The sequence below is a fragment of the Pyrus communis genome, chromosome 10, assembly GCF_963583255.1.
Source record: "Pyrus communis chromosome 10, drPyrComm1.1, whole genome shotgun sequence".
NCBI lineage: Eukaryota > Viridiplantae > Streptophyta > Magnoliopsida > Rosales > Rosaceae > Pyrus > Pyrus communis.
In genome coordinates, this window is record NC_084812.1 from 172,749 (window position 1) to 186,544 (window position 13,796).

The 13,796-nt window shown below is 37.1% G+C and overlaps 2 protein-coding genes across 7 annotated transcripts; both read right to left on the minus strand.

The window, feature by feature from the left end:
• Positions 1 to 78: 78 nt before the first annotated feature.
• LOC137746861 (ankyrin repeat-containing protein At5g02620-like) lies at positions 79 to 3,986 on the minus strand. Of its 6 annotated transcripts, none has more exons than XM_068486882.1 (5): positions 3,744 to 3,986; positions 3,505 to 3,582; positions 2,641 to 3,380; positions 1,887 to 2,296; positions 79 to 1,480 (listed from the first exon to the last, which is right to left on the minus strand). In XM_068486882.1, exons 3-5 carry the CDS (start codon positions 3,122 to 3,124, stop codon positions 614 to 616), a joined length of 1,761 nt encoding a protein of 586 aa, XP_068342983.1. In that variant the 5' UTR covers positions 3,125 to 3,380; positions 3,505 to 3,582; positions 3,744 to 3,986; the 3' UTR covers positions 79 to 613. The 6 variants fall into 6 exon arrangements, with proteins under 6 accessions (XP_068342983.1, XP_068342979.1, XP_068342982.1 ...); XM_068486878.1 differs by having other exon boundaries at positions 2,641 to 3,391; XM_068486881.1 differs by having other exon boundaries at positions 3,525 to 3,986.
• A 2,377-nt stretch (positions 3,987 to 6,363) lies between these two features.
• LOC137746576 (polygalacturonase-like) lies at positions 6,364 to 7,999 on the minus strand. The gene is made up of 4 exons (XM_068486593.1): positions 7,520 to 7,999; positions 7,137 to 7,426; positions 6,700 to 6,928; positions 6,364 to 6,582 (listed from the first exon to the last, which is right to left on the minus strand). Exons 1-4 carry the CDS (start codon positions 7,997 to 7,999, stop codon positions 6,364 to 6,366), a joined length of 1,218 nt encoding a protein of 405 aa, XP_068342694.1.
• Positions 8,000 to 13,796: the final 5,797 nt, after the last annotated feature.

Here is a 13,796-nt window from a genome sequence, read left to right on the forward strand (position 1 = left end):
GTGATCTACCTTTCCTCTGCATTATCCTCTGTTTTCTCAGGCTTCGTCATTTATTTCTGATTAGTTCCGACCAAGGTCTGAGACCGAAAAGGGTAGTTGACATTATTAATTTAAACATCAACTGGTATGACAAGACTTTGCACATAATACAGATTATTTATAAACTCCTAATCAAATACTTGAACAATAGTAGTCGTAAACTTGGCATGGTACATTCACTCAGTTCGGTATGCCCTGACGATTAAATTATGCAGCTGCCTCACAGCCCTCCAACAATTAAACATGGATGCTTACCTTAGTCCATTAGCAAAGCCAGTAACACAGACGGATGAAAGAAGCCATTCCTTGCTATACCAAGAGCTGATAGAAGAGGAATGAGGCAGATATATATGAGTTCCTTTTACCTGCTCAACCCGATAATCTTAATTTCTTCGAATATACTCCATACATCTAGTTTAAGAGATAGATGCCTTTAGATCACTTATTACGTTAAAATTTCAATCTGATGCGTGCGCAGGAGCAGGTGCGGCATATGTACTTAAGCTCCTAGCCCTATATGCTAAGATACAGCATAGGTCCCCCAATCCCAGTGTTCATTTCTCCCATATGAAACTTAAAGCGCATACATCCGCTTATACTCGCTGTTCAAAACTTCGTGTTCTGATGCCATAGACATAGAGAATGAACGAGACTTACTCTCAGCTCTCCGAATGTTCCTCATTTTGCACTCTTCCATCCTATGTAAAATGATACAATAGCACATGGAGCCAATGGTAGTAAGCATGATTGTGCTGCCTATAACTGTTGTGTACACAGCAAGCCACCTCGAGTGCGTGCCCACCACCACATACGTCAGAGAAATAAAAGCAATCGAAATGAAGAGGCAAGCTAGCCACATGAGCTTGTTGATCACAAATACAAGCTGCTTTTTTGCCTTCTGCTCAATCACAACCACAGATGTCTGGACTACAACAACAGCCAGGGAGATGAAGAGTGCCAGGCTGTCAAACACAAAAAAGATGATGAAAGCGGCATTATTTGCTATGTGCGCTTGTCCAAGCGTAAGCCCTGGTGTTTCGTCCTCAACATACTGGCCAGGAATAGTGAAGATGGCTGCAAAAGCAACAGTGGCAATCAGAACGGCAACAACAGTGGCAGAGTTTATAGCATTGTTGAGGCCGCTAATGTGGAGCTTTTTCAGCTTTTTTGCAATATTCTGGACTCTGGCACCAGTTTGGCGGGTCTGTTGAAGTTGGGACTGGACATCGTGCTTTATGTCACTCACAGTCTGCTTCAGCTGCTTGGCTGGATTTGCAGGTTTTCCTTGGTCTTTAGAATTGGTGGCCCCTGCTTCCTTTAACACGGCCACAAGTTCTGGACTCCCATATTTTTCTGCAATGTCAAGTGGGCTCTCTCCAGCCTTGTTGCTTGCATTGATGTTACTACCCTCTTTATTAATGGACAACAGAAGGCGTACATTCTGCACATAAAGTACATGAGCATTGAGCAAACATAATAAAATTATGTCACAAGCTAGCTTGCAAATTTTGAGATTGGTTTGTTTCAATTGAAAGTTGAAGTCACACACCAAAAACTACAGGTGTTTCCATTACGACATATGAGTATCATACACCAATTAAGCACCAACTATGAAATTACCAAACCATTCTTCAGATTGGAGTCGTAGCATACATTTTGAGTTAAAACTACCAGCAATGAACATAATGCTTAACATGATCACAAAACTAAACAATTGGGAAGCTAGATTTCAGATCTAGTTTAGAAATTTGGATTTAATATTGATCGACACTTGAATCATTGATATAACATGTAGCACATTTCATCAAATTACTAAATAAATTGAAAGAAAAGAAAGGAGAAAGAACCTGAATACGGCCCTTCCTTGTGGCAGTATGCAATGCGTTGTTTCCCTTGTTATCTTCCACAGTCAAAACTGAGGGGTCGGGTTTCAGCAACTCCAGCACAATCTCCTCATTGTGCCCTTTTACAGCCATGTGCAACGCAGTTTGGCCTTTCAGGTCAGTTCTAAAAGCAGCACTTGGATCCTTTCTTAGTAGGGACTTGACTACTTCCAAGTGTCCCATCCTTGCTGCTGAATGAAGCACAGTCTTACCATTATTGCGGGCAATCTTGGCGAGATTTGAGTCAGTTTCCAAAAGGAGATTTACAATATCAATATGCCCCTGAGTAGCAGCCGTGTGTAAGGCAGTTGAATTGGATAAATCTGTGGTCATAGCCAAGTTCGGGAACACGTGCAGAAGTTCTTTCAACACCTCTGAAGAAAGAAACAATTTTCAAATCATCATGATGCATATTTCGAAGAAATATTATTTGATAGTTTCCTAATCATAATTAGGCTCTTATAGGTCACCAGATGATTAAGGTGACAATCAAAGTCAATATGCGTGTGCGTGTTTAGATTGAAGAAGACAGTCAACAAGCATTTCAAAATCAAGCTTCATGAAGATACATATTGCATATGCTTTTCTCTGACACAGAATTACAGAAATTGTGTTCCTTTTTTTTTTCATAGCATATGATACAAACATTACAGGACTGCTTCTATTAAAGTGTGTTGAATTTCAACAAATGAAATGGATATTCATACTACTATCTTACCAAGATGGCCCTGTCTTACAGCAATGTGGAATGGATCGTAGCCATTTCTGGCGGCAATTGATGCAGTTTGAAGGTCCATATGCTTCAACATTTCCCCAACAACCACAGCATGCCCATTCTCCGCTGAGGCATAGAGGGGGGTCTCTCCCTCCTGGTTTGTCTTTGACAATAAACCAATTGACTCATTGCTGTTACAGTTCTGAAGAATTTCTCTGACTCTAACTAAATTCCCTGCTCGAGCCGCCAAATGGAGTTGAGAGTCACCTCTTTTACCCGGTGACTCCTTGCCCCTCCTCCGTTCACCACCAATAAAGCTCAGCTGCTTCTCCATAACCATCCGAAAACTCTTCTGCTTCTCCATAAACCCACGAAAACTCTTCTGTTTCTCCATCACCCCTCGAGAACTTGACTGCTGCTCAATTGCCCCACTGAAACTAGGTAGTTTTTCCATCCTTGCAGCCTGAAAACTGCTCTGCCTCTCCATCACCAATTTCACGGAAACAAGTTGATCCCAAACAAAACCCAACTTCCTAGTCTTTGGAATCCTGATTCTCCAATCTCAAATTCTACTTTTCCACGATCATCACCCAATAAACATTCAAGCCAAATTCCTTTCCTCACAGAAACAGTAAGAACCCCAGTTGTGCAGATATATAGATATGTCAAGAAATATGTTTTTCAATCTCTACTTAACCACTGGGATTCCAATTCTCTGATTCAAAACCTGTTTCTTATCCAAACTGAAATTCACCTATTTGAAATATCAAAACCCGTTGAATAATCAAAATAACAGAATCCAGAAAGCAATCAAAATCCAATAGATGATAAGAAGCAAAAGTTGAATACCAATTACAAAGTAAGTACCTTGATTGTGAGCTTTGTACCTTACTCTCCTGCTCTGAATCTGGAAAGCTAGAAACTTTAGATACCATGCGGCCGAGGCTGAAACCCAAAACAAAAGCTGAGATTTTTGATAAATGATGGGGCCTCACTATCACCTTATCAGTGAGTAACACAAGAAACCCCACCCCACCAATAAACTTGTATTCGACTCAACTCAATACAAAACTAGATGAAAATCAAGATCGTATGAGGAGACACACAGCGAGAACAAACAAACCGCTGCTGACAACACCATCTATAATTCTATATAGATACTCGGGAGTTGGGAGAGGAGAGACGCATGATGTTTTCTACCATTTTAAGTAAGATAATACTTTATCTGCCTGCCTCAAAAAACAAAGTTAGATCCTTTATCTGTCATACTGTTTATAGAAAGCTGTTTTTCACCATCCTTGTATGATAATTAATCGTAATCATGTTTTTCTTTTGTTATATTATTACTTTAAATTATCTAGAAGAAATAATAAAAATTTAAATCAAGAACGCAATGAGTTAATAAAATATTAAGACCAGCGTTATAGGGTGAGTTGTAATTCCCTGCTTGGCTTCATTGATGCATCAGCAAAGACTATCCGTCCATAATAATGGTCTTATATCAAATGATCTGTATTAGATATTTGAAGGGAAAAAAAAAAAAGAAGAAAAGGATTTATTTTTTTCCAAATCAAATATTTCCAGTCCAGTGCGATAATGAGACAAATACATAATCATTAGAGATAATATAGAATTTTTGGTTTTGTTGAGAAGAAATAAACAAGGATCCATGATTCATGATACATGTGCCTCTCCATAATTGCAGAGGGAAAGAATCATTTTCAAATCAGTATCCTTAAATATAATAAGTTGTTTATGAGTAACAGAATAAGTGGTGATACCAAAAAACAAATATTAATTGAAAAGAAAAATTGCAGAAGATATATCATATATGGCCCCTGTGGACTGTGGAGACTGGGCAGTGGGCAGTCACTGTCACCAGCACAACGTGTTAAAGGGTCCCTCCTCCTCTTTACAAAAACCAGAGAGTGGTAAATCTACGTGATCCTTAATGATTTGCCATTTCCCGCGTTTGATTGAATCATTGATCGCTCCTCCTCTATCTTTAAAGCAAAGCAAAGGAAGGGAAATGGGGAAGAGGATCCTCTCCTGAGCTCAGGTTGAGCATCCTCCTGATCATGAAATCCGGATCGTTCAAATTTAATTCAATGGTTGCAATTATTATAACTTTTAGAGGACCCTCTGTTTGAAGCCGTTTGATTAAATTCAAACGGTCCGAATTTCATGGTCAAGAGGATTCTCATCCTGAGCTCAGGAGAGTATCCTCTTTCGGGTAATGGGTTTTGGATATCCTCGCACCAATCACATTTTGCTAAAATGTTAAATGTGGGCTCCCGCTGCAAAAAAATAAATATATATATATATGTATGTATGTATGTATGAGTAATGGTAGAGAGATTATTTAGAAATAAAATTTGCAAACTAAATGATATGTTACTAATAGAAATGAGTATGTTTATCAACATTTAAGTAATAAATCAATTATGAATTTTCATATTCTTTAGTTTTCAAAATTTTATTTACAAGTTTTGTTTCTCTAGAATTATCTATATATATATATGTGTGTGTGTGTGTGTGTGTGTGTGTGTGTCTGTTCTCTTCATATATCGTTCGTTTTGGTTAAAATTGGATCCTCATATTGTAAAATTGGTAAAATGAACACCTCTGCCTGTGGCTGCAAGTCTGGATTATATAATATAAATGTCAACCTAGCTATTTATATATCCATGGCCCATAGGAGGTTAGGAACAATCACCACCCAACTGAACCCCTCCATATGTTGATATGCATATGCACACCACTTGCCTTTGGTTGGGCACTTGATGTATATAAAAGGTCAATGACGTAGGTGAAACCTAGGCAAATAAAACAACAAACTTATATAAAAAAAACTGAAATTGGAGAGCAGCCATGTTTCATTGTTGTACACTGAAACTGATACTGACTCAATTAAGTCTTCTAAATTTTAACTGTAGATACACACACACACATATATGAAATTAACGTTGAATTAACCTAATGAAAAACATTACACCTTTAATTTGTACTTTATAATTAATTCACATGCGTTTCATTTCATATGTGTATTTATCATTTACCACTACGTTTCAAAAATGTATGTGTGTGTGTATAAAGTTGACACGTACCTAATGTTTGTTGAAGGAAAATGACATAGCGCCATTGGCATATATATGTTATTGTTATTAGAGATGCATGAATTGGGCATGCATCCTTTTTTGACTGAGAATCAAGATTCGAGACTGCGGCATGCATTGCAGTTGTCTATTTCTTTCTTTCAGATCAAACGGACGTACTTGCATTTGTGTGTGAGACCTGATGATATTGATACCATCGTACCAGAACAGACTACGGAGTCAGTTAGTCAAAGTAGTAACGTGTGTGCAAAATGTAATTAAGAAGCAGCAGCAGCAGATCATCACCACCATTAAATTTCAATCTGATGGTACTGCTGCTGATCTCTCTTCTTCTTCTAATTAAATTGCGGTTCTTCTAATTAAATTAGTTGACTACTGATGATCGATCCATGTGTTTTGCATGTGTTAATTAATTGATTTACTGCAAGTAACACTCATCCATGGAAGTTCTACAATAACTACGTATCCATGTGGTGTGGTGTGCACATCCATCACCATTGATCAGTGGTAATTATTCTTGATACGATCATACAACTCGATCGATATATTGTAAAATCACACAAGACGCGCAAATTAAAGTTACAAATAATTCCCTTAATAATAGGGTTGTCTATATGCAAGGATCTGGCATAAGCAGTCCAGTGCTGGTTCCCCTAATGTTTTTGCACGATGACGTGGCAACCTTATTCAGATAAGTAAGCTTGATATCTTGCAATCTGATCCCAGTGCATGGAGTGCTTGGGCTGCAGTCGAATTTTACTGCCTCTGCCGTTCGCGACGTCCCTTGTATGTTTCTGTACGTCACTTGACTAATCGTCACACCTGAACTCTATCAAACGAACAAAAAAATAAACCAATAATTGATAAGTAATTAAGGGAATATATATATATATATATATATATATATATATATATATATAATATAGGACGTTAGTATTACTATTACCTCAGAAGGACAGCCTTGGTTACGGGGGCAATAATTCTGGTCAATGATGATGGGGTTTTTCACGTTTCTCATGATGATGTTTTGGAAGATTATGTTCCTAACGAAGCCAGTACTGGGCCTGGCCCATGACTTTATTCGTACTCCATTGTCTGATCCACTGAACACCGCATTCGTTAGGGTTACATTTTGGACGCCATCTTCCTGGAGATTCCTGCCTAGGCTTCCAATGCTGCATTATATACAGACATCAGATCACATTCAGATATCATGAGCAGCACTCATTTAATTCGTAATTAGGCTATTTTCTAATCAATGTTTAATTAGGCTGGTTATTAAGTTAATCTTTTCTACATACATGCCTAATTATACCCATCCCAAGTTTGTGTTACTTAATAAATCCAACTTGTAAACAAATAAATAAGACTGATCAACTGTACCTTACACCATGGCCTGGACCACACTTGATGTTGCTCATATGGAGGTTTCTGGTGCCGGGACCGATTGCTATGCAATCGTCTCCGGTTTGCAAGATGCTGCCCGTTATGGTGACACCGGTAGAGCTCTGCACATGAATACCATCTGTGTTGGGGCTTTCGCTCGGAGCGATCAGCTTCACGTTTCGAACGACCACATTGTTGCAGCTGTTGACTACAAGGTGGGTTGCCTGACTGTTGATCGATGTTAAACCACTTACCAGAACGTTGTTTGCCCAGTTGAACGTTATAGACTGCACATGTATACATATATTATTATAATTATTTATACATATTATATTAATATAGTAAGTAATTATTAAAACCGCATATATATGCGTACGTACCCTAGCTCCAACAGGACAACTCTTGCCGGATTTCCTGCAAGCCCAAAAAGCAGCCCCCCTGGCGTCGAGGGAACCACCGAGGACCCTAAGTCCGGTGACCTTAATGAATAAAATCCAGTAGCCTGAGTTTCCCAAAGCCCTATAGTCTGTGGGGGCTACAAGGGTTCCGTCTATTTGAACTGTAACTTGTCTGGTCTTGCATGGACCTCTAAACACCACATCCTTCAACAAGAACCTTCCTTTGGGAATGTACATGACAGCATTGCCCTGGCCGGAGCTGCACGCCGACGCCCATGCCTTGACGAATGCTTGCGTCGAGTCTGTCGTCCCATCTGCTCGTGCACCAAACTTCATCACATTGTAGCTAACTGCCGCTGCGTTAGATGACTGCGACAACGACATGCTGATCGATAAAAACAGCATTACAGCTGCTACACAATAATTATGAATATTGCCGCAGAAGCTTGATATATAAGCCATTTTTGTGATGATACTTCAGATGTAGGGTTGGATAGATATAAGATTTCGATGAAAGTAACTGGTGTAAATAACTGGATTGGATTTGGATGCTGAAAAAGAAACAATACTTTGGAGGTATTTATAGTTGCTTATTGATACGTACTAGTACATATGAGCGTATCAGCGTAGGTAATTATAAAATGGTGGAGTAACAAAATTCAAAAAGTGGTATTGTATTTGCTCGTCGCGGATCGATTGTTGAATTTTAGGGTTTAGGGTTAGATATACATGTGTTACGTAGTGATATGTACGGAGACATGAGACTATATGCATGTGATAGCTTACGCTTAATATACACGAGATGAGAGACAGAGAGACAGAGATTTTTTGGCGGCGGGCAAATGGCATTATTGGCATGCATGTGATGATATAGAGGTTCAGATTGTGCCCAAGGAGAGCCTCTGCCCAGCCTCGATTTGGCAAGGCGCGCGCTTGCGTACGTAACGAATGAGATATACATACATACATACATACATACATATATCCATGGTTTTCTATATGTCGGTTCTGTATAACATGAGTTCATATATCAATCTGTGAGATTTGCCACGTGACACGTGGAGGAAACCCGGAGCAGTGGCTGGCGTAGATGTCGCCGATCAAATAGCCTTAAACACTGGTCAATATCATTCATTCCCTTTCTACTAAAATCATTGAGTAATTGAATTGACAACTTAATTAAGCTAACACTGCGTACGTACCGTGTGAATTCTACTATATATGGTCCTCATAAAAAACTTTTGGACCGATGATCAAGTAGATTGTTTACTTTATTGTTTTAACTAATATTCCCTTTATCCGCTTTTCTTAATAATTAATGAGTCAGCGGTCGAGGACATATTTTTCTCCTCTATCACATTACTTAATCATTGGCAGCCAAACACATATGACATGCATGGGCGGCCCTTGCTCATCACATACGTAACCACTAGTGATTAAATTGTAAATTATACATGTTTATCATAGTCATCATTCTTCTTTTGCACCACATAAGGTTCATGTTTCTTAATCACATACATTGTTTTCTTGTCAACTTCTTTACAAAGTACATAGTTGCATTGCTTCAATACTTCTATATGCGTTTTGTTTAAGTGAATCCACTTATTCGAAGTTTACTGTACTGCTCATTACATACACACACACACACACACACTTTCGTAAGTGTTGTGAATATCGCGTTTAAGAATAAGAAAAAACAAACAAAATTCGGAAATAAAAAACAAATAACCAAAATAAATAACATCAATAATTAGCGTAGTTTGGCGATATGTGCCTACGTTCACGGGGTAGCAACAACATTCTTTCCCTATATCAATAACAAGTACAATGGATAATCTTGCCAAACCTCTAGAATTAAGACTTGAAGAAAACCTAAAGGAACAATGACAAGAGATACATTATTTATCTCTTTTCTTTTCTCTCACACACACTTTGCTCTTTTGTCACTGTGACTCCTTAAGTGGTATACAACTTATTGTTTTGCTCCAATTCAAAACTAGTACAATATTCCTTCTATATAAACATAATAAAGGTCTTCTTCAATAAGAATTACTAATCCTAATTGGAATCTAGTTATGAATCATTCTCCAATTGAGAAACAACTTCAATTGGGAAAACAACTTAATCCTCTAAGACTATATTTGCCAATAGCCTTAGGACAACTCATCATAGGTTGGAAAACCCAACAACCTTCCCCTTTAGACCACAAGGAAGGTATACCAAAATAGGATTGTTCCTATTGATTAAAAACCCATTGATCGAACTCGTCGTAACTAAGCTCCCTCTAATCAAACTACTCATGACTAGACTCCTTATAATCGAACTACTCATAACCAGGCTCCCTTGATTGAACTACTATGGCTAGACTCCCCTCCTCTTTAACCAAGATCCACTTGATTAAACTTCTTTTGACTAGGCTTTACTTGATCGAAATACCAATGACCAAACTCTTCTTGATCAAACATCTCTTAACTAAGCTCCTCTTGATCAGACTTTTCTTGACTGGGTTCTTCCTAATCGCAAAACCCATGACTAGACTCCCCTGATCGAACATCTCTTGACCAAGCTCCTCTTTATCAGACTTCTATTAAGTAGGCTCTCTCTGATCAAACAACTTTGCATCATTAGCAAAGACAATTGTAGACTTCTTTGCCAAAAAACATTGCTCATCTTCATCTTGGTCCAATCATCACCACACATACTTGCTGGCTTGCTCTTAACACCTTTAATACAACATGTCTTCCATTCTTGATTTCCACGTAACATAGTTAAAGTGGGTCGCATGCTTCATTCTAAACGGATATCAGCCAAACAAACTTTGATACCACTTGTTATGAACATTGCTTAAGAATTGAAAAAACAAACAAAACTTGAGAATTAAAAACAAATAACCAATATAAATAACACCAAGAACTAACGTGGTTCCGTTGTATGTGCTTAAGTCCATGAGGTAGCTACAACAATTTTTCATTATATCAATAATGTGTACAACGGATAATCTTGCCAAGCCTCTAGGATTAAGACGACGAAAAACTTGAAAGAACAAGAACAAGAAATACACTATTTATCTCTTTCTTTTCTCTCACACACACTTTGTCATTCTCTCACTTTGACTCCTTGAGTAGTATACAACTTATTGTTTTGCTCCAATTCAAAACTAGTACAATAGTCCCTTTATATAGACATACTAAAGGTTTTCTTCTTCAATAAGGATTACTAATTCTAATTCAAATCTAGTTATGATCCTTCTTCAATTGAGAAGTACTAACTCCAATTGGGTAAACAATTTATATGGAGTAAACAACTTAAATTGGGTAAACAACTTAAATTGGGTAAACAACTTAAATTGGGTACACACCTTCAATTGGGAAAACAACTCCAATTGGGTAACCAACTCCAATTGGGAAAGCTACTACAATTGAGAAACAACTTCAATTAGGAAAACAACTTAATCTCTAAGAGTATTTCCTAGTAGCCTTAAGACAAGTCATAATGGGTTGGAAAAATCTAACAGTAAGCAGTGACTTATTGAGAATTAATTAGCCCACGTTTGGTAGTGTTTTTAAATTGGTTGAAAGTGCTTTTGGTGAAAGTATTTTTAGAACCAATCCTTAGTAAAAATGCAGGTGAATATTGGAAAATAACTTGAAGTGCTTCCTACAAGAAGCACATATATTAGTGCTTATTGTAAGAAGCACTACAAGTGCCTTAGGAATCCAAAAATATTTTCTCTAAAAGTATTTTCAGTCATTTTAAAAGCAGTTCAAAACAAGTCTTAGATGTCATGTATGACCTTCTTGTAAACTATTAAACCATAAGAAAGATTTAGTCTCATGAATCATAAGAAATCAAAACACAAAACCTTAATCCATTAACTAAATACTACAAACTAACTTGAAGAATTCCCACTTGATGATGCCATGAAGTTATGAAGCTTGAATGATCGCAACAGGATCTTTTCCTCTTTGTCAGTACACTTTGTGCTTAAACTAATAATAGGACTTAGTTGCAGAAGATAGCGTACTGCGAGAGCAGAGGTTCCAATATATATAGGCATATATAATCATTGTCATAACCAAATAAGGACTCCATATTAGAATCCATACGGAAAACAGTAATTGTTTTCCATCCTTCATCAGATTGGTATTATAGCAGAATCCTTCCCAAACAATGATCTACTTTCATCTTCTAATAAGGCTTTCTTTAAATTAACTAATTGGACTTAAACACCACATGCCAAAATACCTAATCTCACGCTCATATTCTAGCATTCTCCCACTTGCGCATGAGATCAATTTTAGACATTGCCTCACCAATTCAAAAGAAGTGATCACGCAGCCTTATTCAAGAATCTACCATCATGACCAATGTTCTATTGCATTTCAAAATATAGGAACTAAGAATATTCTACAACGAATCAAACGCAATATAATTCCAAGTCCACATATATCCAATTTGCAAATTTAACTCATGATCAACCAAAATATAAAAAGTCATTCAACAACTTGCTCCCACTTTTCAAAAGATCAATGAATATTAATCACAATTGAAAGCAACATGTTTGACAAATAAACAGAAAACAATTCATAACCAATAGCTTAAACAAACAAGCTATTTTTCAAAGCATCAAAATGAATCTAACATAAAACTTATTATGCCATTCGAAACCACAAAACTTCATCACTGAAGAATTGAACCTCAATTCAAATGACATTTATTGAAACAGAAAATTGACTATCAAAAATAGACATGAAACTAGCTAAAATCAAATAAACAACAACCTCATAAGGACTAAACTCACTACATCAGACCTTTTGAATATAGTAGCAACAAATCCAACCTTTTGGAGAAGATGATCGGCTACTCCCATTGTTCAAAACTCTCCAACACTCCCATCTGCGAAACATGTGACTTGAAGTCTCCAGTTGGTAATGTTTTAGTCAAAGGATCAACAATCATCATTGTTGTGCTTATATGTTGTATCTCAATTACTCATTTCTTGACTTGTTCTCTAACTTTAAGAAATTTCACATCCATCAATCTCGAAGCTGAAGTCCTCCTATTATTCATGGCAAAATACACAGCAGAGTTGTATGTCACAATATAACTTCAAAGGCTTCTGTATTAAGCCCACAATGTGCAAATCTAAAACAAAATTCCTTAACCAAGCCGCTTGTTTCATGCCCTCAAAACAAGCCACAAACTTAGCCTCCATAATAGATGTTACAATAATAGTTTGCTTTGCACTTTTCCTTCCATTTAGAATAAAGATATAACCTCCAGTTGACTTTCTATCATCAACATTACCAGCTAAATTTGAGTCAATATATCTCACAAGTTCCAGTGAATCACTTCTACCATAGACCAACATGAAGCTTTTGGTTCTCTGTAAATATCTCAGTACTTTCTTGGTTGCAATCCAATGTGCTTCACCTGGATTTGATTGAAACCTACCTTGCATGCCTACAATAAAGGCAATATCAGGTCTAGTGCAAATAGTAGCATACATGAGATAAGGTTTACTTTGCATCTTTTTCAATTCTAGATTAGTTTAAAGACATTGATCATCCGAAAACTTGTCTTCCTTGTTCATTAGCACTTAACCATTGTTACAATTCTCCATATTAAACCTAACCAACACCCTATCAACATAACCCTTATGAGATAAACCAAGAAGCCTTCTTTATCTGTCTCGAACAATTTCAATTCCCAGTACCTAATGTGCCTTTCCAAGGTCTTTCATCTCAAAATTCTTGCTCAGCATACTCTTAGTGTTATCTAGCAACTGTTTACATGAACTAGCAAGTAGAATATCATCCACATAGAGTACCATGAAGATAAATTTTGATCCAGAGAACTTGATATAAATACAGTCATCCAATTTATTCTCTACAAAGCCCTATGATAAAACAATATGGTCAAATTTCAAGTACCACTGCCTAGAAGCTTGCTTTAAGCCATATATTGACTTATTAAGTTTACAAACCATGTTTTCTTTCCCCCTTTCAATAAATCTAGTTGGTTGTCGCATGTATATGTTCTCTTCTAATTCTCCATTAAGAAAAGTTGTCTTGGCATCCATTTGATGCATTTCCAAGTCAAAAGGTGCAGCTAAAGCCATAATCACTTTCATGGAATCTTTGGAAGATATTGGAGAAAATATATCATTATAATCAATACCATTTCTTTGAGTGAATCCCTTAGCAACCAACCTTGCTTTATACTTTTCAATTCTGCCATGTGCATCTCTCTTTGTCTT